The sequence below is a fragment of the Fragaria vesca genome, linkage group LG6, assembly GCF_000184155.1.
Source record: "Fragaria vesca subsp. vesca linkage group LG6, FraVesHawaii_1.0, whole genome shotgun sequence".
In the NCBI taxonomy this organism is placed as follows: Eukaryota; Viridiplantae; Streptophyta; class Magnoliopsida; order Rosales; family Rosaceae; genus Fragaria; species Fragaria vesca.
This window is the reverse complement of record NC_020496.1, coordinates 13,786,837-13,811,137: the sequence shown is the minus strand read 5'-3', so window position 1 is coordinate 13,811,137 and position 24,301 is coordinate 13,786,837. Positions and strand designations below refer to the sequence as shown.

General features: G+C 37.5%; 3 protein-coding genes and 1 pseudogene across 4 annotated transcripts; all 4 read right to left on the bottom strand.

Moving 5' to 3' along the window:
- Positions 1 to 3,708: 3,708 nt before the first annotated feature.
- On the bottom strand, positions 3,709 to 4,870 carry LOC101291935 (putative disease resistance protein At3g14460-like). The gene is made up of 2 exons (XM_004303013.1): positions 3,953 to 4,870; positions 3,709 to 3,772 (listed from the first exon to the last, which is right to left on the bottom strand). Exon 1 carries the CDS (start codon positions 4,731 to 4,733, stop codon positions 4,002 to 4,004), a length of 732 nt encoding a protein of 243 aa, XP_004303061.1. The 5' UTR covers positions 4,734 to 4,870; the 3' UTR covers positions 3,709 to 3,772; positions 3,953 to 4,001.
- LOC101301897 (putative disease resistance RPP13-like protein 1-like) lies at positions 4,780 to 8,009 on the bottom strand. The gene is made up of 2 exons (XM_004305338.1): positions 5,087 to 8,009; positions 4,780 to 4,985 (listed from the first exon to the last, which is right to left on the bottom strand). Exons 1-2 carry the CDS (start codon positions 8,007 to 8,009, stop codon positions 4,780 to 4,782), a joined length of 3,129 nt encoding a protein of 1,042 aa, XP_004305386.1.
- A 407-nt stretch (positions 8,010 to 8,416) lies between these two features.
- On the bottom strand, positions 8,417 to 17,775 carry LOC101301606 (tetratricopeptide repeat protein 27 homolog). The gene is made up of 21 exons (XM_004305337.1): positions 17,363 to 17,775; positions 17,140 to 17,269; positions 16,063 to 16,394; positions 15,808 to 15,889; positions 15,415 to 15,724; positions 14,913 to 14,971; positions 14,167 to 14,256; positions 13,515 to 13,606; positions 13,292 to 13,390; positions 13,109 to 13,186; positions 12,784 to 12,868; positions 12,639 to 12,697; positions 12,398 to 12,467; positions 12,176 to 12,267; positions 11,518 to 11,580; positions 11,329 to 11,395; positions 10,792 to 11,025; positions 10,115 to 10,231; positions 9,427 to 9,579; positions 9,137 to 9,282; positions 8,417 to 8,937 (listed from the first exon to the last, which is right to left on the bottom strand). Exons 1-20 carry the CDS (start codon positions 17,773 to 17,775, stop codon positions 9,187 to 9,189), a joined length of 2,721 nt encoding a protein of 906 aa, XP_004305385.1. The 3' UTR covers positions 8,417 to 8,937; positions 9,137 to 9,186.
- A 999-nt stretch (positions 17,776 to 18,774) lies between these two features.
- LOC101291639 lies at positions 18,775 to 23,619 on the bottom strand (annotated as a pseudogene). The gene is made up of 9 exons (XR_184903.1): positions 23,366 to 23,619; positions 23,214 to 23,297; positions 22,140 to 22,249; positions 21,954 to 22,004; positions 20,932 to 21,075; positions 20,428 to 20,517; positions 19,685 to 19,792; positions 19,436 to 19,520; positions 18,775 to 19,086 (listed from the first exon to the last, which is right to left on the bottom strand). The product of XR_184903.1 is annotated as a U3 small nucleolar ribonucleoprotein protein IMP4-like (transcript).
- Between the last annotated feature and the right edge of the window lie 682 nt (positions 23,620 to 24,301).

Here is a 24,301-nt window from a genome sequence, read left to right as displayed (position 1 = left end):
TTGGACACCCACGAAACTAATCTGGGCACCCTTCTCTTCATCTTCAAGCACATGCATGATACATCCCTCATCTGTGGTTGCAACCCAAGTCTACTTTTGATTACTCTTTCTAGCCACTCCTCTACGGCTGCATCCGGACTATCTTGATCTCAGATCCGGAATCATACCAAAAGCTATAAATATCAGAACTCCATTACAAATCAAACTTTCTTGAACTCAGATTCAAAATTAAACCCGACCCTTCCAAAATCTCCACCGAGATTACTGCTCACAAGGACCTTACTGGGAGGGAGAGAGAAACTGAGTTGTGGGTCTTTGGAGGAGAAGAGAGGGGTTATGGGTTCTCTAAAGGAGAGAGAAATTAGATTGTGGTCGTCAATGGAGAGGAAAGGAACCTGCCACCTTTTAGCAAGGTGTTTGATTCGTGTTCTCGCTCATGAATATAATATGACACAAACGCACGCATAGACATTTTTTCACGGTTTCGCCTCCTATTGCCCTTTGGTGGTAGCAATTTCAGCCTATTAATAAAGTCATCTTCGTCATATGGAAATAGGACAGGATACTGAAATGACATATATTTGACATGTATTTTTGACACTCTTTGTAGCTTATTGTTATTGTTCTCGATCACAACGTCTCTTTCAGAATCAAACATTCCAACGTCCCTAACTATCAAACCAGCGACTTCAGAACTTGTAGGTGCTTGATATTGTCTTTCCTTGGCTCTTTCATTATCAAGTATAATCAAACTCAATGAACGTAGAGATCTGTCATCATATTTGTCCTTAATTGTCCGATAAAACCTAACAAAGTCATTTGTCTCATTGAACATTGTGATCAAACCTTGCACAATTTCCTCATTTAAACCTTGAACAACTCGTTGTCGATTTTCAACCTCATTTTGAGTGTCATAAATATACAATTGCGCAAACTTAGGACTTTCACCCTTAGGGGGAATAAGTGAGCCCATCAAATGATATATTTGTCCATAGATTTTATACACAGAAGGTCCAAATCCATCAGTGATAGAAGGATCAACATTAGCCCTAATAGATGTAAATGCAAACATAGTGTTGTAGGCACGAATATTTTCCCTAAAGTCTAAACTCTGTCCTCCATTTCTGGGATTAAGTAGCTCCTCTAAAAATGCTGGAGTAGGGCGTGTAGACGGTAGTCTAACACGACCTTCTCTACAACATCCAGTATAGACCAAAGCACTATTTTTTGGAACTTGTTTCGATTCATTTGACCAATACATTGCATCATAATCAATACATACATTGGTCATATCTCCTATATCTTGATACATTTTGGTTAAACCTAGATATAGAAAATAAAGATAGATAACACTGAAAGTCCAACCAAACATATGCAATTGAAACGCCTTATTTGTCACCCGCACTACTCAACAAAGGGGTGAGGGAGGAAATCTCCCTAATTCTTCTTTTTCGAGTCATGGCACCTACAACCATAATGAGAAGCTGCAATTAAAGATAAACTCTTACGATGCAGTGACCTTAAAAGCAACTGAATTCCGTCTTTAATAAACCTATACATATATATTGTACATGATTAACCCCTTGCACTATTATATATATTCAATACAAAGGTACACAGAGAGATAAGAAATACACACCTAATAGTATAAAATACAGCTTTGAATTGATTGTTTACCTAGAAAGATCAAATTCACTGAGATCCTAACTTGAAACCCATACAATCGACCTTGAGGTGTCAGAACCAAATCCGCTGAAGACCAAGGAAAAAAAAACCAATAGATCAGAGCCTCATATGAGCAACCTAGACATGAATTAACGAAGAGACTACAAATTTCTTGAAAGGGAAAAAGGCAAGCTTCTAAAAAACTCTGGACGCTAGTCGGGCGGACAGCGCCCAAAAGATTAATCGGAGATTAATCGGGGATTAATTAGATTTGTATTTTTATATTTATTTTATTTTTTAATAATAGATAATTATATAAATATTTATTAGGTAGTATAATATCTGAAAATAGTGAAAATGCTCAAAATTTTGATCTAATGTCATTACTTTTGAGTTCAGTTTTTTAGATTTTATATGATAAATAATTAAAAATTTATAGTTATTGATAAAAAAAAAGTTAGAAGTAAAAGATTTTGTTGGGGTACGTTGATAAGCCCATGATCAAATATAGAGCCCAAGTTTATATGAGGTCATTTATGTCTTTAGCCGTTTAAGCTAATATAATTATATATTCATCTCTCCCTTCATCTCTTTCTCTAGCAGACGCAAGCACAAAAGCGCTTATTTTACAAGTTGAAGCAGAGAAGAGAAGCAGCCCATCCCCATTACTAAAACACTGTGGTCCTTTTGCTTTCTCATCTACATTAAAAGCTCCAAACCAAGTCACTCTTATTAACTTCTTCGCACCAGTTTCTTCTTCGACCCTATAATGAAGGGTTACTAATAGTTTTTTTTCTGGAGAAGAAGAGTGGATCTGGATTGCTTCTGTCTTCTCCTCTGTTATGGATTTGATGGATTTGCATACTCATCAAAGAACAACATCATCCCCATACCCACCGTCCTCTGCTTCCTCTTCTCTCTTTGATCCTCTCTTTCTCTCTGTTCTCTTCTTTATTTGATTGGAATAAAAACCTAGATGCCAAAATAGATGAAGCCCAGACCTCTAATGGCCTGAATCTAAGGTTGAGTAGACGAAAATTTCAGAAAAAAAAGGTAATCGGAGATCCGCCCAGACCCCGCCTAGTAGCCTAGGCAGCCGATTTTCTGTCTTCCGACTAACTCAAACGATTACCTTGAAATCGGAACGGGCAGCCGACGCCGAGCACCTAGGCGGCGCCTAGACGGCCGCCCAGACCGATTTTTAGAACATTGGAAAAAGGAAAGAGAAAGGGAAAAACCTATTGAGCAGAAACTGGAGCACGCATTCGCTTCAAAATACTTTATATTGTTTCGAAATCCTTGCGTTTGTTTATAAACAGTTGTTGTGGTATTTGATTTCACAAAAAGCTAGCTTTTTGTGGAGATATGGATCGAGATGAAGAAGACATGCAAACCGGAGGGGAAAATCACAAAGGGAGCAAAACAACAAATGGCGACCATATTCTTAGGCAGAAAGACACGTTAGGTCTTCATGGAAAAAGACGATGACGACACGCAGCAACAACATGCAACATCCTAGCTCGACAGGTGGTAGGATGTCCCCTGACTACCATTTTTTTCTTTTTTTTCCACCAAAAAAATAAAGGTAGTAGTCAAAAGGCACAACCGTCTTTCTATCGAGATTAATGGCAATACTGTAAACTAACCAGAACCAGGGGCAGCACCGTCATTCCGCACACAGAATGAACAATACTACTTCCTTAACGCTATTATATATAGGTATATTTTTTTTTTCCGACAAAAAAAAAGGTGGTAGTCAGAGAGCACAACTGTCTTTTTGTCGTGATCAATGACAATATTGTAAATTAAACAAAACTAGGGGCAGCACCGTCATTTCGCACATGGAATGAACGGTACTACTTCCTTAACGCTATTATATATCGGTATAATTACTCCTACTTAAATGGTTATGAATAAAGTAAAACATTTTTATGATCAAAGTTGTGTTATATGTGCAGCAAATTTGCTTATTGAACATCTAAGCAACTCAAAAGAGGCTCATAAATATAATATGAATCATACAAAAAGCAAGATTGGATTGCACATTCACCTTCACATTGCTCATGCAGCTCTCTCAACCTTGTACTTGTAGTTGGTGCCTAAACACCTGCAAACCAAACACAGATAAGTGCAGAAATTAGTAACCAACAACAAGAATTGAGTTGCCTTTAGTACCATATAATCTGAAAACAGGTTGGAATCCTGCAGCATTATAAGGTTCTTTAGCTCCTCTTGTCAAATATCACAACACATAGATAAGAATGGATAACACCAATATTGGACGTACTTGCTCACCTGGGGAGAAGGGATTCCGGTTACAAGCCTTTTGGTGTGTACTATCCGATCTGTATGTAAGGAATGTGGCATATTTTGGGCCAGTGTGGCGCTTTTCCTGGTCTGTATCTCTTCTTTAGCAGAGGACAATTGGAGATATGGAGTTGTGTAAGTGAAATAGGCAGATCCTCCTCCGGAATGGATGCTAGCTTTGGACAATCTTCAATTCTAAGAGATTCAAGAGAGGTGAGTGACTGAAGGGCCTTGCTGGATAGGCACCTTAGCTTTGGGAAGTCTCCAATTCTGATTTTAATGAGAGATTTAGGTAGCCGCATCTCCATCTCCTCCGGTGGAAATGATACCAGTTTTGGATCAACACCCTGGATCCACAACTCTTTCAAGGAATTGAGTCTGTGCAACTGCAACCCCCATTCAGAGAGCGGCTTGCAACGTAAAGGGTTCACAATGTAAAGCTCAACTAGGTTTGGGGAAAAACCCTCTTCTAGAATGGATGCCAAACCTTCACAGTAACCAATCCACAATGTCTGAAGAGAGATGTGCTTGTCCATTCCTCTGGGGAAAGCTTCCAAGCTATCACAATTGTAGACAAAGATGCTTGTCAGGTTGGAGGCTGCTGTTGGTAACCCTCCACTCGGGAAGGATAGAAGACTTCCACAATCCATAACAATTAACTGTTGAAGATGAGTGAGGTCGCATAGGCCGTCTGGTAAGGATTTAAGGTTTGCACAACTCTGTATCACAATATGCTCAAGACAAGTTTCCCTGTGGAACATATTTGTTATTGACTCCAGTCGTTCACAATCCCTTATGTGAAGGTGTTTAAGTGTCCTGGGTAGTTGGCCTCTGGATGATAAGGATGCAAGAGATGGACATTCCCAAACCTCCAAGTACTCGAGACAAGATGTATCCTCTTGCATCAAATAGTGAGAAGAAGAAGAGGATGAGGAACCTTCTACATTCTCCCCAACTAGTAATTTCAACCTTCTGCATTCTCTTATTCCTACTCTTCTTAGACTTGGAGGTATCTGGTAACTTGCAAAACAGGTAAGAGAATCGCACCTTTCAATCCACAGATCTTTAAGAGAAGGTGGCAAACATGTTTCCGGAATAGAAACTAGACTTTCACATCTATATAAGCGAAGCGCTTGAAGTGATGTCAGGTGATGCAATTGAAGAAGCTTGGAGTTCCTTTCAATAAACAAACTACGAAGAGAACTCAGGTGCTGCAGTATTATATCCTCGTTCTGCCAGGAAGATGATGATTCCTCACTATTAGTAATTCCCAAACCTTTGACATTTCCGAAGCCCCTCATGCATTCTGCAGATTTCTCAATTTCAAGTCTCAACACTGACAAATTTGAAAGATACATATGCTCAAGTAACTCAAAGCCAACAGCACCTCTAAATACCACCCCGTAGCAGTCATGGACTTGTAATGCACAAAGTTGATTGTAGTTTAAAACAGAGACAACCAATTGGGGACACCTAATGACAGAAAGCATTTTCAAGGAAGGAAACACTCCAATTTGATCTTCTTCACAAGGAAACCATCCCTTCCATTGTTGCATATCCTCAAACACAAGATTCTCCAGTACTGGAAAAGATAAGGTACCCTCTCCATAAAACTCAACACCAACACTTATTACTTCAGACATTCCTCTTATGAAGAGTTCCTTGAGAGACGGTAATTGGCCAAGTTGTGGCAAGAATTGACAATTATTACAATTCTCTAACCTCAAAAGCACCAGAACAGAGAATATAGGATTACATATCCATGATGGCAATTCCAAACCCCCATAGCCTTTTATGGTAAGCTCTTTGAGGTTTCTATGAGGTTTTACCATGTCAAGCACATCTGGTTCTTTTTCTCCTCTGCCACTCCATTCTAGTTGCAATGCATCAAGCCCTTCCTTGCGCATCAAGTCAGCCTGTCTTGCATCCTCCACATCACTGACATTTTCTAATCTTGAGAGGCATAATGTCCCACGAAGAAGATTTAAGGGACCTATCTCCTTCACACCTGACACCCTAGCTTTGCCCACCACAAAACAGGATAATGTTTGCAGGCTAGTCAATTGACCTAACTGGGGAGGCATTCCTTCCAAAGAAAGCATGCTAGAATTGTTGAGATGACGTAAATTACTTAAATTACTCATGTTTGAAGGTAGTGCCTTCAATTTAGAACAATGTTCCAATATCAACGTCTGTAAGTTGTAAAGAGAGCATATTGAATCAGGCAAACACAATATTAATGTGTAAGAAAGATCAAGGTACCTTAGATGCTTTAGTCTACCAATTGAATCCGGCAGTTCAGTCATTTGATAGCCATTAAAAGAGAGCACCCGTAAGTACTTCATATTTGGTAATAAATCAGAAGCAACCTTACGAGTTTGATAATTCTCATGACCATATGAAACCGAAACTGGTAAGAAAGTCCGCAAACGTTTGGCTTTAGAGAAGGCTTCAAATTTTTTTACCCCATCAAACTTGCCAGAAATATAAGTTGCATGACGAGTCTTTGGAGAACATTTTCCATCCAGCTTATCCTCCAATCTAAAACATATATCTCCTGCAGCCCACCGTGCCAAATCACCAACAAGGTCATGCATTTCATATCTTGAATTATTTTTGCTTGACTTCTGAAACAATGACCGAGACAATAGCTCCGCAAAATAGTCACCACCAATATCTTCCATCTCCTTGCTTCCTGATTGATGAAGAAAACCCTCTGCCATCCATAGAACTATTAACTGCTTTTTCCCGAATTCGTATTGATTTGGAAGTATTGAGCAATATGCAAAGCACCTCTTCAAATTCGAAGGAAGATAATGATAGCTCAATTTCAGTACTGTGAGAACATTGCTCTCACTATTTGATGTACTCCACAATTTATCATCCAATACTTCTTCCCAACTGCCAGCTTCCTTACAGCGTAAAATACCACCAAGAGTCTTTGCAGCCAATGGCAATCCACTGCACTTTTCAACAATCTTCTTGCAAAGAAGATTAAAATTTGGTGGTCTATTACTGTTAATATGTTGCTGAAATACTTCCAAACAATCCTCATCTGATAGGGTCTTCAAATCATAAACCTGAGTGGCTCCTATCAATTTTCCTACTTTTTCTTCACGAGTAGTCACCAGTATCTGACTTCCTGGTGCTCCAACACGAAAGGGAGACTGGAGTTTTGTCCATGAATCATAGTCACAAGTACTCCAAACATCATCCAAAACAATTAGAAACTTTTTGCCTGCCAATGCCTCACTCAGAAGATCCTGCACTTTACTGAACTCATCTAAATCATCAGAATCCCGGGATGTGACTAACTTGAAAATTGTTTTCGTAACTCTCTCTAGACTGAAGCCATCAGAAACAGATACCCACACCTTTGGATTGAACTGCCTCATTTCCTTGTCATTAAACACATGCCCTGCAAGTGTGGTCTTGCCAAGTCCCGGCATCCCAACAATGGCCAAGACTTGGAAATTGATGGCACAACGAGGCTCATGATCTCTTAACAACAAGTCAACTATCTTTCTCTTGTCATCCTCCCTTCCAACCACAGGTCCATCCAACACATATGAACTCAGCAACCTTTGTGATGCCCGAGGGTGATATGGATCATCACTATACACTAAACCCAGCTTATCTTTTCTATCAGAAACTACTTTTAATCGGTCAGCAATGTCATTTATTTCCAAGTTCATGTTAAAGTTGAACTTGACTCCCGAAAAGAGGCGTCGTACCTTGCTTGTACCAGCCCCATTTTGGTGATTGATCACCAAAAGCTGGGTAGAAAAGGTGTCCAAGATGTCATCCATGTCAAAAGCCAAGTGTATGAGCTCATCCAGCCACAGCTTCACGGCCTCGCTTGTGAGTTGCTTCTTCTCAGCATCCTGCAGCACAGCTCCAATTGCTGACAGAGTGGCACTCCATTTCTTGAGCTTCTTCTCGACGCCGTGGAATTGACCAAAACTGAGCAAGTTGTGGGGGGCCAACCTCTCGAGCAGCAAATGAACAAAAGCGCCCAGAAACACCTCCACCACCATTTCTGCTGTCGGAAAAATTAGGATTCAATCTCAAATGAAATTGTGCCCACTCCGCTGCCATTATTGCTACTATTAGCCAGAAAGAAAGTTCAAAGTCAAACTAGTTCATCGTGGTTGAGGTAGACCCGTAGCTGAAGACTTGGAGGGTCTCCCATGACATATTTCCAAAGTTGAAAAGTCCATATTTCCATCACATATTTCCAAAGTTGAGGTTTTGTACTGAAAAATGAGGCAATAGAAGGGAAAGCAGTAGAAAATGGAAAACCCAATCTGCCGAATCTCAGTCAAAACTCGTTAGCGAGTTAGTAGTTTTGACGTTAGGGAACAATAGATATATACATAAGCTAAAAAGAGTATCTTTACTACGGAAATGCAAGTGCAACTTCAAAGCGGGAAGACAAATACATGACTGTCTCTCGAACTGCATTAATCACTGGAAACTCTCAACATTGGGTATCTGACTCTCATTTGGGTTTCTACCGGTAAAAGATTTAAAGTACAAGCAATCTCAAGCTCCTCATCAACCTGATTCATGATGATAAATACAAAAAATTCACTAGTATCTATGAGATTGCCAACCTATAGTAAGAACATAGATCCTAACTGTATTGGCCTGTCCTAATACTAATGATTGAACGTTTCCTTTTAATCATATTTGGCAAAATTGATGACCTGCTTTATGACAAGAAAACATTGTGTCAGATGAACCCAAACAGCAACTACCAATCCTCCAGAAGTCCAGATCAAAGAAAACAATACTTCTCACTTTCCGATATGATGGCGGGTAAAAATCATAGAAAGGATATTTCTACATGCACTTCATATCAACACGAACTCGGTGAAGATCAAGTAGGAAGCCACCAATGTTCCAATGATTAGAAGGGTAACAGCGCATACCTGCCAATCAACCAAGGGTCCAACAGACTTCCTGCCAATAACAAAAACATTAACAATAATAGTTAAAACATAGTTGACAGTTTCAAAACCACTCCCAAGCCCGTTACTATGATTGTGAAGCAATACATCTGGTACAGGTCCAAATTAAGAATTTTATAGTTTAAAATGTGTTATTCAATAGCTAACAAATTAAGAGAATGAAGATGAGATGCTATAGCAGCACGTCTAACCTTGTCTTTATATGTACATCAAATCTCCGAGAAGGCACCGAAAGAAACTTTTAAGTAGACACACTTTCAGAATCAAGTTTTAACTTTACTTCATCAAGGCAAGCTTTAAGATGTTGAAGTTCTTCCATGTCTGAGAAACTTTCTGCCTGAAATGTCCCAAATGTATCATTTGCAAAGGTATTAGTGAGATATCAAGTGATGAAAATTGTCTTATAGTATATCACATGTCAAAATATTAAGTGGCAATAACATACTCCAATGTTAACTTTCTGAAAGGCCAACTATCTTACCTGTTTAATTATGTTCCTTAGGTGCCTTTCAGCTGAAAGAAGTTCATCACGGCTGCCTGTAGACAAAGAAATCTCCATATACACTTTGCACAGTTCCAAGGAGGATTTTGCAAACTTTTTAAACCGATCTCTATCTTTCCACAAATCAGATCCCTGAAAATACTCCTTGTCATTTTTGCATTCTAAAGAATACGTGATTAAAAAATTGAAATTATGACTAGTTTTGAGACTTTAAAAGACAAAATGTAACCATGAGCCAACCGAAAAGAGATAAATCCAAACAAAAACTAGGAAATGCATCATTGTTTATATTCATCACAATATGCAATACAGTTTCCCTAAACTCAACATTTTTATACACTTGTATATTTTGTTGCTAGGCAGTTGTTCCACTTGCATTCAAGACATGTTTTTTTTTTTTTTGGGAAACTACAATTTCTAGACATGAGAATGAGATCTATGGTCCTCGCACTTCGACAAAGCATACTATAATGGAATAGTTTAATCTTGGTATTGGAGATAAGTTTTTCTATAATATATATAATAATCCAGTTGGCAGCTTAAGTGGCTAAAAACTACCCTGCCCGAGTAGAGAGGACCTTGTGCATATATAAATTGTTGAAGTGCAGAAAAATTGTAAAAATAAAAAGTAAATAAATAGAAGACTAGGTAACTCAGCACTAGAAACCTGGTATGATCTGACTTGCTTTAGCCAAGCTTCTCTGCACATTGCAAGGTCTCCTTTCATTTTTTGCCATCTAGCATACAAGCCCCAAACATCTGCTCCATTTCCACTTCGAACTATCTATGTACACATAGAAAAATATACAAGTGTTTTCAGCGTAATCTGCTAATCACTCAATGTCTTTAACTAAGATAAACAGTTTGAAATAGCTGACAAGACCATCATTTATAAGTCCTGATTAGCTTATATAAGACCCGACATTAAGAAAAATTTGAGGGAAAAATTAGAAAACTTCTAGTAAGGCTTTAATATTTGCACCCCTTTTCTTCAAAATCAAAATACATATTCTATGCTCTAAGTTTATTTTAACAAAATGCAATAACATGCAACTAGTCAACTATTACATTTATTTTTTTTTTTTTTTTCTGTTTTACAAATGCTCATCGGAAAAGCTGTGAATAGATCTTGCACAAATGTTCAATACCATTTGCTTGCCCCATCTCATTCAACAGAGGAAGCGAGAAAAAAAAAAAAGCATAACAAGACACCGAAAGATATGTAATGGATCAATACATATATTGTGCTTATATAGTATTTATATACCTGATATTTAGAATCATTTACAATAAAAGTATACACATATTTGGGTTAGGGAAAGCATAACTAAAAGTGAATTGCACCTGTTGTAGAACTTTTCCAAGAAATTCTACCAAGTGCTCAGCTTCCCGAGACTTTCCCACCTCAGATTCTGTATTTGTCGTCCCACTCATGAAAGAGTTATCATCATTATCAGTCATTGCTGAATTAGTAGGTGAAGACATGCTTTCCACCTCTGTCATAATTCTTTCCAATAATTCAGCATCAATCCTCTTATTATTAGTAAGATCCAACACCATCCGTATAGCTTCTAGAGCCTATAAAAAGTTAACAACAATAGAAAAGCTTAGAAGTGATTGAAGAATAGCATGGACTGCCTAGCGTGATATTGAGCAGTGAACAACATAAAGACATTATGGACATTATATATGATTATTTGCCTGATTACTTTCTAACTAACTGCTTCTTCATATTTCTTTGATCCTTATAAGTTTTCTTTTTATTTCATATGGTGTCTCTGCCATCATCCAGAAAAGCTAAGACTCACACAGACCACCAAGCATATCTCATGTGAAAATATATATTTATATATATGTGCTTTTTTGAGGGAAATCACTTGCCTGAGCAACATTTCCAACATCTAAAGCAACATGGCTGTAGTTCTCCCACAGTTGATAGCTGTTTCGTCTGTCACCAGTCATAGAAAGTGTCAATAAATAAAATGAAGTAAAAGGGGAGGGATGCAACTATAAATAGAGAGAATGAGTGTGTGCGCGAGTGACAGTTTGATTAATGGAGAAGGAACCAACTTGAACTTCAGCGCTTCTCTAAATGCAATGAAAGCTTCTTTACTCTTCCCTTTTATCATATGCCTGCATAATTAGTACAGCAAGAGTTTAAAGATTGTTGAAATGAGCTGCTAGAATACAAAATTATTAACTGTAGTGTATCATCATGTATAATCAGGTAATAAACACAATTATTAACTGTAGAATACAAAATTATTAACTGTAGTGTATCATCACGTGTAATCAGATAATAAACACAATTAAAATGGCATGGAACCCATTCTTCATTAAATACTCACTTATAATGTGTGGACTATACAGAACAACCTAACTCCAGTTGTGTAGGTCCCCTAGAGTTTAAAATTCTAACAATGAAAATGCAACCCTAGGGGAATGTAATCAACCTCGTGTAAACCCAACTTTTATCAAATATATTCCAAAAATATAAAGATAGGAAATAAAGTGAGATACCACCCCTGCTAAATGAATACAACAAGTTTCACCATTACTTTCTATTTTTAGACATAGCTGATGGCCCCAATAATTATCAAACATCTAACTTCCGATATAGAACGTGTGTTAAACCATATATATTGCTATTAACAATAACCAGATAGAATAAAATAATAATAATGCTTGGAATTGATGTGCACGACATTACAAGGGGAAGAACACATACAAACAAGCAATATTATTCCATGCCTCCCCATTTTCAGGATCAAGCTGAACAGCCCGAGTAAAGCCATCTAGTGCCTTCTCAATATCCCTATCCTGTAATGTTGTATAACCACAGAAAAAAGCTCAAATTTGTAAGATAAGACAGGTCAAAATGTGCATGATGCAATATTCTCTTACCATTGCAACACATAGCATATAATATACATAGTGAATAATAAGTTACCTTTAATGCAGCAGCCCCTAGTGCAAACCAGCCATCAGGATACAGAGAATTCAAGGCCATTGCAGACTCCCTGAATATGACAGACAGAATACCAATATCGTTAATGAGTTATAAAGTATCATTTTTAAATGTCAAAAGAAAATGAGAACAGGAATATTAAAACAAGAGTTATAAAGATTATCAACTAAACGAAGTCATATGTAGAAAGCAGAGGATGAGGAAGGCTTGAAAGATAAAATACCACAGGAGTTTTGATGTTCTATACTCCCCCCTGTTGTATGCACTGCGTGCAAGAGACCGCTGTCATTTAGAAAAAGTAATATTAGGAAAAATCCATAGAAGTAAACTTGAGAAAAGTCTACAACAAAATAGTAGGATGGGATCACCTTAGCCCGAGCTGACCTATCATTTGAAACTTCTAGGGCCTTTTTAAAGCAGGCATCGTCATTAGTAACATCACCCAGTGAACACCTACAAACGTTTCCAAGTCAGCAAAATGGTTTGATCTAAATACTGTCGTGCACATATTAAGAATTGCAGGACAATGAACCTAGAAAAGATAAACTAAGAAAATCACTATTCATACGCATTGGTCCGTCTAAAGATACAAGAATGGTGGGTGTAAATGAACTAGCAACCCACGCTAAACTAGAAATTAAAGATAAACAAAACCTTTTGCTTACAAAAGTTGAAAGGAAGCCTAATACATACCATAACCTGGGGTCATTAGGTGTTTCAGAAAGCCGTGTCTTGATCAGTTCAACAGCTGCTGCTTTTTTCTCCATCAAGCTGTTTTTGATATGACATCTCAGATGACTCAATTTGGAATGAAACATGAAAATTAAAAATAATACATAAAAGTAAAATTGAGTTTTGCAATAAGTTGCTTCACACCTATAGCAGAATATTAGGTTATCCCATAATTCCAAGTCCTCAAAAATTTTGACTGCCTCTCCTATCAGACCACAACGAACACAAAGTTCACCATATTCCCTATAATGGAATGAGAAAACATATCAGCAAGCCCCGTCAATAAGAAACAACAAGAGAGGCAAAAATAAAGCTTTTGTAGAGGAAAAATAAAAACTCAGAAGCCGACAAAAAGATGAAGATATACTTCCGCAAGGCTGAAACTGTTGGGATATAAATTCCATAGCAGAAAGGAATCCTTTCTGCCACTCCTGGAGAGGGCTTGTTGATACCCTGAACCTGAAACAACGATTTTTTTCTGAGCTTCTACAGAAACAAACTTCCACAACTAACTGAGAATTTAGAAATGCAAGAACTAGAAAACAATATCAGCCCAGGCACTGGCAGTTTAAAGTCAAATATGCATTAAGAGAAGCAGAGATCAGAAGAGTGCTCCATCCAACAAAAGTAAAGAAAACCACTATATGTCTTCAAGTTATTCTTAATTTCTGTGTTTTATGTATATGAATACAGTTCTTATCACATTCATGATTGAACTGCAGAGCTGGTAACCATAATGTAGCCTATGTAAGCCATACTAAAAAGAAAGTAAATCAAGTAGCTGATTATGGATAGTTCAGGAAATATAAAGTCAAGCTTGATTTTGCCAGCAAGAAAAGTGTCTTAAGTACTTAGCAGTGCCTTCAAACAATTTTAAGTAAATAATTAAAATGGAGCTTTAGACTTGGATAATCCAGCCAAGCTATTAAGAAGAAGAGAGAGATAACGACTGAATGAGAAAAGCAGAAAATATCCATGACACCACTTGGTATCTTTTCAATAAATCTGCCAGATCATACCAATGTTTCCATCATCATCAATGCACGTTGCTTTGTGTGACTACGTGTCGACTCCCACCGAATACGTAGGACATCACAGCATCGTCGTATCTGATGAAGAGAAAATAATTAAGTAAATTAAAAGGGATAAATTTAAGATTAGCAATAAACCAATCAAGGATAAGTTCTAGGCACACACCATTGCAGTTTATGATTAAAGATTTCATGAAGCAACTTTATTTCAGCACAAGTCATTAAAAGTATGCAGATCTACGTAGGGTATAAGCTCATTTCAGATTATCGATGTTTCTGGGCCTTGTACTTGTAAAACACTAAAGTTACATGATCTATACTCCATAGTGAGTCAACGACTAAATCTGTGTCCAACGAACTGGAGTGGAGTCACTTTGTCAGGAACTCTATTTGGCAACCAGTCAGTCCATCATGTTTCAAGAAGTTACTGCTAATAGACATTCCAAATAACTATAACTAGTTATTTCAAGTTTCAACAGCAAGATAAAACATATTTGAAACCAACTTAAACGAACAATTCACAAAAGAATATATACTCTTTTTCAGTTTTTTTGTAATAGCTCCATTGTCGTATCCACCACAAAAGTTCCTTTCTCCCCACATTCAAACTTTTACAGTATGGACCAACATTTATAACGGTCATCAGAAAGAACGATTGCCTAAAATTTATAAAATACAGTGAAGTTTAAATATCTCAAGTACAAAAATATATATTTAAGGAATTCAATACTTACAATAAAATATGATGATAGCTGAGAATCAATTGCCTCGATGTATGGAGCCATTTCCCATCCTGAAAAATATAAGTTTGGGTTGGTGAGTAAACAAAAGTAGGAGCTCAAATATATTAGTATGAAAAACGAATGTGCTCGAAGAATAAAATAATAAAATTAGTTTAAATGATATTTACGTTCATTCTAGAATGCTATACCAATATGGCCAACATATTAATGACTTTTACCAGACATACATGACATTTCTAATGAAAGGATCCTCAAGAATATAAACCTGAATAAGTTCTACAATTTCACTTATATTCCAATATACAAGGTCAACTTCTCACTAGTAGATGTCTATGGTTCCTTTCACCAACAAAAGCTAGCACATTGCATTTAAGTAGATTTGTATTTCTGTCAAAGGTAGAATCTAGAACAAAATGCCCCATAATTCAGAATTCTTCTGCTCACACGCACAGATGCACTCATTCAAATTCAAAGTTATATCAAGAATACTTACTCTGCATGTCATCATGTCGCGTGCTCTTCTCGATTAGAAGGCATTTAGCCAGGATTACTGCCTGATGGATTGCACTCAAAGGGTCAGCAGCAGTGTCACCGACTTGAATGCCAGAATTGCTGTCATTCTCTACCAATCTTGGAGTCAATAATATATCAGAAGCCTCATCGGACTCAGATGGCTGCTTAGATATATCATTTCTACTGATAGAATCTGATTTATGGGGGCCAGTGGTTTCAGAGGGACAGAGAGCCACACTCTTTGATGAAGTTGTGTTTGCTTTAAGTACCATTTGTGCCTTTGGTTCAACCTTTACAAAGACATGATGTGCAAAGGTAAGAAGCAGATCTGAAAACGTAAATAGCACGAAGTTTTACACACATTCAGCATTACCTGATGTATAGTACGGAAGCCAAGAACCCCCGTAACTGAAAGCTTTACTCCAGCTGCTGCTTCAGCTGATTCAAAATGCAACCTGATACCAAATAAAATAAAATAAAATAAAAGAGAGCATGGATGTGAAAGAAAACCTAATCAGCCTCTCATTATTTATGAGATAGCTTTGTTAAGTAGTAGATTGCAGGATAGCAGAATCACATGAACCAAAAAATGCCAACAAGAAATCCCCAAGACAACTCAGCAGCTTACCTGCAGGAATCAACTCGTGCATAGATGTATTCCATCATTCCAGCTTCCAGATGAATCGCTGAGACAAGTGTCGCGCCCTCGCCATTATGCAAATTGCTACCCCAATAACTTGTTACTTTCTCCAAAGTGCCAAAATGATTCAAACTTTCACTTGTGAAGACATGCAAAAGGTCAAACAGAGATGAAGACCGGTCATCGAGAATGCGCTGATGGAGAAAAGTGACCCTAGCGAGCCACCACGAAAGGCTCCTAATTCCATATGCACAAGACCCACTTCCTTCAAATAACAAATCTTTCATCTTCATGACCAATATCTTTGCATAAATTATATACTACAAAAAAGAATAATGGTTCACATGTCAAATAGGCGCCACAGTGATTATACAGAAGTTGCCAAAACAACATTCAATGTACAACACTTGAACCAAACCTACTGATATCCAAAGACGATGTTTACTTTGAGAAGAGGTTTAGTATACGAAAAGGAAAAAAAAAAGAAAAAAAATTAATCCCAGTAAACAACCGCAATCACTCCCAATTCTCATCTACATATGCTCACATACTCCCATCTAACTTTCCAGATGGTCCACAGATTATAAGCTAGACAACACTGAATATACCTACAACACCTTATCAGAAAGCGACTCGCAAAACCCTTATCCCAACCAAGTTTTTGAATGCAGTGATCTGAACCAAGTTTACTCAATAATTCATAGGTAGGCCAAAAGACCGAAACCCTCATTTTCCAAGCACAAAGGAACACCACATGCTCCACTGTTTCAGGGCCAATTGTTCTTTCTAGTAGGTTATACACGGCAGGTAAGCATTGGAGCAGCATCTCCATAAGTAAAGAAATGGCGGTACCCTAATCATCACAATAAATACCACTTTTCTCACACAACCAAATAAAGCCTCACAGCTTCCTAATAAGGTAAAGAAATGGCATTTTTTTTTCTACCTATAAGATTTAACAAACCAAAACGAAATTCAAAATTCGCTTCAGAAATGCCAAATTTCACTCCTATCCTCGAAAATCAGAGCAAGCATAATTAAATAAATTGACCAAAGATGAAATACCTGAAGATTATGGACCTTGCCAAGCAAGTCAGAGCCAGCAGCCATGAGCTGATTACGCGCCCAATTGTCCCACTCATCACATAAGGGCACTTCCAGTGGCAAAGGACACCTCGGCAACCCCTCCAAAGGTCTAGCCTTTCAAAAACCCCCAATTAATTAGCAAATTAAAAGAGCAAAAAAGAAATGAAATTTCACAGGACTCGGACTCGGACTCAGAACTCACCCGGTTAAGTTGGACTGAGTGAAACCAAGCAACGCAGCGACGGCGACGCAGAGCACGACGACGACTCTATACGCCCGGTCCTTGCCACTACCATCGTCATCTTCTTCTTCTTCGCATATGAACGACTCCACGCGGCGGAGCAACTCGGAGTAGACTCGGTCGGGGTCGGCGAGCGAGTCGGAGTCGGTGAGCTTGAGGACGAGTCGGTTCGCGTCGGCGGAGGTGAGGGCTTCGAGGTATTGGCCGGACTCGATGGAAGTGAGGAGGGAGGAGATTAGAGGGGAGAGGGGGTGAGTTTGATCGGAGGGTTCGGGATTGGGCGGAGAAGGAGGAGGAGGAGAGAGGAGGGTGCAGCGGAGGAGGCGGAGCTCGTAGCGGCGGAGGAGAGCGAGTTCTGGCGAGGTTTCAGACATGTTGGGAAGAAATCAGTTGCAACTTTTTTGAACGTTAGGGTTTTAGTGCCACAGAAAAAGGTTTTAGCGAGTCTTTCAAAATGAACCGGACCGGTCCAGCTATTTTGGCTCGGTTCAATTTGGTTTGAAGTTGTTTTTCTTTCCGATTTGGTTTGCTTTGTCTTTATGATTGTATATTCAACCTCTCTTTAGAGTTGATTGCAATGGCATATTGGCATATAATGCTTCAACAGCTAGGGACAATTTCACAATAGAGCAGGCAAGAGAGTGAAAGAATGGTCATTATGTTAATCATTTCGAATTTGTTTGCCTTTTGACCAAATGTATGATAAATTTATGAGATTTAGTACAAGATCTCTTGTATAAATATAATTTCTGAATGCTGCAACACAAATGATTTTTTCTTCTTATCAAATAAAATTGCATTCAATCAAGTGCAGTTACAAAAGCAATGACAACATCTAACAAAGGAGTTCGAACCATTATGTTACATCCCGACCCAAAATTGAAAGAAAGTAAATCAGATTTTTAATTGAAGTAGAAACTCAGAAGTCAGAACTCAGTTACTGTTCCAAATCAAATCAAATCAGATTTTTGTCACGTCCCAAATCAAATCGACATGACGTAATCCAAATTTTTTAAAGGTAAAGAACGTGCAAACATAAATTGAAGTTGATTCTAACTCCCTTCATCAGTGGACAATTCCCCCTCTCCTCGATGAGACTCACCGGTTTTTCGATCTTCACGATCAAGAGAAAGAGCGAGCGTTCTTCAGCTTCACGAGAGTGAGAGGTCAGAGAGATGAGTCTTTTTTCCATCAATCGCTACATAAAGTAGAGACTCACATGTCAAATCTACTTGTCCTCGCTACAAAAAGGAGAAACTGACATGTCAAATTCATGTAATGTAAATTGAAAATGATCCTTATAAGCTCGTTTTTTTTCTTCACGACCAGAAAAATTTCCATTCTGTTTATCTATCAAAATGGGCACAAGTTGGTTGAAATAAATAAAATCTCTTACAATGGAACTCGTTAGATAATGATTCCTTCACAGCTATGGCTTTGGACCGAAAATGGATATGGAAATAAGATGAAATCTTTCAGTCAAATCAGAGCACAATTATACTGATGGGTTGTTATGAATACATGTTTGTATCAAAGAGAGATAACGAGGGACTGGTTACCAAAATTGTAACTAACAACTTAATGTATCAGTTCCCTAAAAACTTCTGTTTCTTGGCTGTGTTCATGTAAGGTTTGAGCACCCATTCATTCTGCGCTTCATCCTGATCCACTGTTCCCAACTTTATCTGTGATACAAAGCCAGAAAGTGACATATAAGCAAAGAAAAGTACAACTTTTCATCAATAGAGATGAAACTTTACACACACCACTGCACAATTTGGTAATTCTGAGGTAAATTTTTGGGTAGTGCTCATTTTCATTTTAACTTATAAAGGAATGCCTACTCCAACCATTTGAAAATGATTGCCCGGTACGGTACATGAACATTTTCAGTTGAAGGATATGTTTGGTTCAGTGAAAATTGGAGATGAAAGCTCAAACAGTTAGAGGGCAGGAGTGTTTATAACATATGTCTTAAACAGTGGTTGTCCAAACAATCCCAATAACATACAGCATGTAATGTGTAGCACTAACCTTGAAAAGCTTCAACTCAAACCGGGGACCAATCTCCTTCAGCTCAATGGATTTAGGACCTCCGGGCTTGTCATAAATATGATGCCTGTAGATTCAAAATTGTTGTTAAAAAGAAGCAAAGGAACACGTGCACACTTGACCAGAGCAGACTGGTAGATATGAAAATATTACTAAGTTATATGATGGATCCAATTGTTATCAATGTCGCTGCTAACTAAATCAATACTAAAAGTGAATGAGACAGCAAACCTGAATGAAATGTAGTCCTGATTATTCGCAAAAGTAGATTATGCGTTTTGTATCTGGCTTTGGCACTGGAAAAAGATGCTTTAGAATATTTGCTGTCCGCTCACCCAACTATCAACAATCAGAATTAATAAAAGATAAATATATAATGAGAGGTAATAGTACGCCAACTCAAAAAAACATGAAGGGATTACCATACTGTCTATACATATGAATGAGAGAGAGAGAGAGAAGAGCTGCATCCATTTATTTATTTTTATCTTTGATAAAAAAAATAATAAAAAAAAACTTTTTAAGTAAACAAAAAGCAATGTAGAAGGAGTCTGCTTTAGAGAGCTAAAGAGGGCAGCTAGCAACAAAGGCTTAGCACCCACCTGAACCTGACAATGCTAACTCAACTTATATTACAACTGCATGCCAGTTAAGAATAATGGAAGAAAGAGTATAATCCCTAAAACCCTTAGAAGTCGAAGCACATAACGATGCCCAAAACTTAACTCTTTCCCACAAGTGACCAAAGCATCCATTTATATTCTATCAAATAGGTGACGAAGCAAAAAATCAAATTAAGTAGGATAAATGATACAAATGGTGCTTCTAACAGTAAAAACTTGATTTTCATTGTCAAAAATTAGACATAAAAACCATAATATTCATTCATTTTAGACATGGATTATCATCTCTGAACAATTATATTGCCAGTATACTTAAAGTGAGAGTAGAAATCTTTAGATGAGATATGATACCTTAGTCGTGAAATTGTTAATGATCAAATGTGGATAAGCCTGTGGCACTGTTCCCATGGCTTTTTTGTCCTTGATGTCATGTCTTGAAACCTAAAAGTAGAAAATTATTATTAAAATGCTAGACAACTATAGATCGAGTGCAAAAATGATAGCCGCAAAAGCAGCAAGAAAGTAAAATGTGAAGCTATGACTTTGTTGGTGGGTTTGAATAAACAATTCTCCTCTCCAGTACAACTAACCCTTGAAGTTAATAATTTGAAAATCTTAACCTATCTCATCCATGTGGCAATAAAACTAAACCCCCTCTATAACTGTATTGTGAATCACCACTTCTAAACTCAGTCCTCCCTTTGCTTAATCTATACCACTGAGTTACTTTTTCCTGATTCTGCTGCTCAAGTCCCAAATAAATTTGCTGTTATATAGATTTTTCAGCTGTTTTACATCAGTTATAATATCAATATATTTCCTACATTAACAAAAAAAATTAATTACACTACTTACCACATTGCATAGTTGAAAATAAGCTGTTGGTCCATAAGGAAGGTGGCATATGATCAAACCATCAGGTTTACCCCTATGTTCATGCACCAACACAACATCGGAGTAGTCATGTGCACGGCAACTTTCAACAATTTCAGAAATAACCTGCATGATTTGGGAATATAAAAAAAAGTATCATAGTCAAGAATATCCTCAGCAATGGAAGATGCCCAACGCTTCAAATCATTAAAAGCCTATAGTACACATACCAGGTAACACCAGGACATATAATATCTCCATTGTTTAGCCTTCTTCAGACTTCAAAAGTTTGTTATCAGTTCTTTTTACTTCATTTTTGTCTTATTTTTTTATACTTCTTGTGAAATCAGGTAGTGCCCCTCTGGAAACTTCCTAGTAGAATATTATTATGCAAGTGATTTATTTTCTACAAGTAAAATTTAAGGGGAAAAAGTGAACAAAATAGCACGAAGTTTTCAACAGCATCGAACAGTCAAAAACTGTCCATGAAGCTGAAACAACTGGACATTTTACATTATCAAAGTTATGTTGCTACTTAACATGAAATGCAGGCTACAATATTGTTAAGAAAGAAGGCAGTGAAGAGAAAAGCTTTATGCTGAAGTTCCAAATTAATCACACAGGGACAATTAGTTTCACTGCTTACAGATGCAATTGTATGGACATTAAAAGAACATTAGTGGTGGCGAAAAGCAGCTAGCAAGCAGATTTTTCTATGGTTGTCAAACAATGGTTAAGCAAGTGAGTACCGTAAACAATCAAGGCTGACATGTGTGAAAAACTGAATTTCCAGGAATAATTTTAATATCGCACAGAGGGTGCATGTGTGTTTCTGTATATTTCAAATCCATGTTCATAGTTTTAATATCCACGTAAGAACAACTGAAACAAACTACAAAATTCCCGTGCCAAATGCATCATTTAGAAGCCACAAATTCATGAAAAGACAATCAGGAAAATAAGAAAAAATAAACCAAAGAATATTTGGAAAACAGCGCACCAACCTGACCACCACGATTCACTACTTGTGCATTAGGAAATACAAGTTTCAGTTCCTGTAGTGTCATTCGAAAAAAAGAAAAAAAAAATGTCAATAAATCTACAATGCATGATTTGAATGTCAAGGATGCTGAACGTGCATCTATATGACTAATCTATATGATTGCAAGGAAAAAAGAGGCCAGGCCAACCTTCGTGAATTGTATTAGTGGAGCACTCGGATCCCTGGAAGTAGTTAGCAAAATTTTGGGATCTCTTTCTGATGCTTTGGCATACTCATCATCGATATGTGTCCTCGGGACTAGAGTTTAGAAAATGCATGAAGAATCAACAGCAAGATAAAGTGTACAATGAAAAACAAATGGCAATATATGTAAAAGTATATTTCAAATATTTATCAACCGCGTGTTAAACAAGCAATTCAAAAGTTTTCAAGTCCACAATAGTGATAACCCTTCTAATTTCTGTTAAATCTACAAGATTTAAATTATAATCCTGAGACTTGAAACTAACTGTTAAATTGTAATTTGCATCAGATTGGAATGGAATTAGATTGAGTTTTCAAGAAAGGCTTGGAGCTTTGGTTTCTCTTCTCCTACCCTATTTCTCTGCTATCTCCCCCCTTTGCTCTCAATTCCCTAAATTCTCTAAAACCTAAAACCTTCTCTTTCTTCTCAAACAGCCTTTTTCTTAAAGATTCTAAACTTCCTAGCCCACCCTAGCTTTGTCCTACAGCAGGAGAAAAGTTACAGGAACTCAACTTCATCCAAAATGACTCAGTAACATCTAAGGTGCACCTACATGATCTCAATTTCTCCACATTCAAAATTTTATTGAAAACACCTATTTCTAGCTAACAATACCTTATCTCTTATTCTTCACTTTTTACACGAAGTAGCACTACAGTTGGCATCAGAACTTTCCAGATTTCAAAATTTAATAACAATCAACTCATATAAATAACTACACCTTGAAACATCTATTCCACAATATCTATTCAACAATTACAATTTCGTCCTTCTTAAGGATTCATCCTTCTCATATTCATTTACAGAAGCATCAAAGACAACATCTTCCTTCCTCGTTAATCGAACTCAAATTATACCATCAAACATGAGCTAAACTATCTCTGCTACCGGATTCAATTTACTAACAATCAATTTTCCAAGTACATCTACCACCAAAAACTGACAAATCACAGCTTCTATTCACCCAAGAAAAAAAATTGAAAAAAGCAATTACTAGAATCTCGATAGAGCCCATACCAGCAGTGTTTTCATCTTCGAGATCGATCTCTTGGCGAAGCTGGGCCTCTTCATTTCGAAGCTCAGTCGGAATCGGTTTACCCTCTGCAAATTAACAAAACAATCAGAAATTGATTGACAGAGCCCCCCTTGAGGTGAAAAACAAAAATTACCTTGCACGGCTTCTCTAATCTTGCGCTTCTTCTCGTACTTGCTGCGTTCTAGGGTTTCTTTACTTTTCCGGAACAAGTACTCCTTCTCTAACCTCCTATTTCTCCTCAACATATTCGCTAAAGGGTCTACAGGCTCTCAGTGGCTTCAGGGTTTAGGGTCTGGAACTTTTCGCTACACTCTTCTACTAATTCGGCGTCAGGGTTTTGGAGCAGAGAAGAGCAATTCCAAACGACGCCGTTCCCTAGCTACTTCTAATTTTATGCGGGCAGTTTTGGTATTTATGTCCACCACACGGTTTGTAATTTTGGATTTGTTTATATACTGTTCTTGATAAGAAATTTTAGGATACCGTAATATTCCCATTTACAAATGTGACAACTGTTATGGCTATGCTTTCAGCGGGGAAAGAAATATGTTACACCAAGTCTCTTGGGGTGAATGCGGGGCGTGTCAACGTGTCAAGACCCACCCCAAATTTCATCCTAAAAGCCGAAGTAAATCCTGCGGGGACCACCTCCAAGGACAGTTTACCAAAAATTCGGCATAACCTCCCTTGAAAATGGACAACCCTTCCTAAAAAAAATATCTGCAAACACTTCTGAAAATCTAAATCCAACCTTAAACTCCTAGAGCCTTCATGCTCCCCAAATTACAACATCTCCCAATTTATTTACTCACTTTAATAAGAAAAACTCACAACCAACAATCACAGGTTCAGAGCAAATCTATTAGAGGAGAAAACATCTAGAAATATATATGAGCGGAAGCTATTCTATTGACTAATGCTCACGTCACATCATAATGGAATTTTACCTCATTATGGTGGAAAAGCACTTATAGCTAGCTAGCATTTCTTTATATACATATTATTCTCATAATCATCCATATACATATCCACCGCAAATCTCATTTTCGGTAACTCTCGAAAAATAATG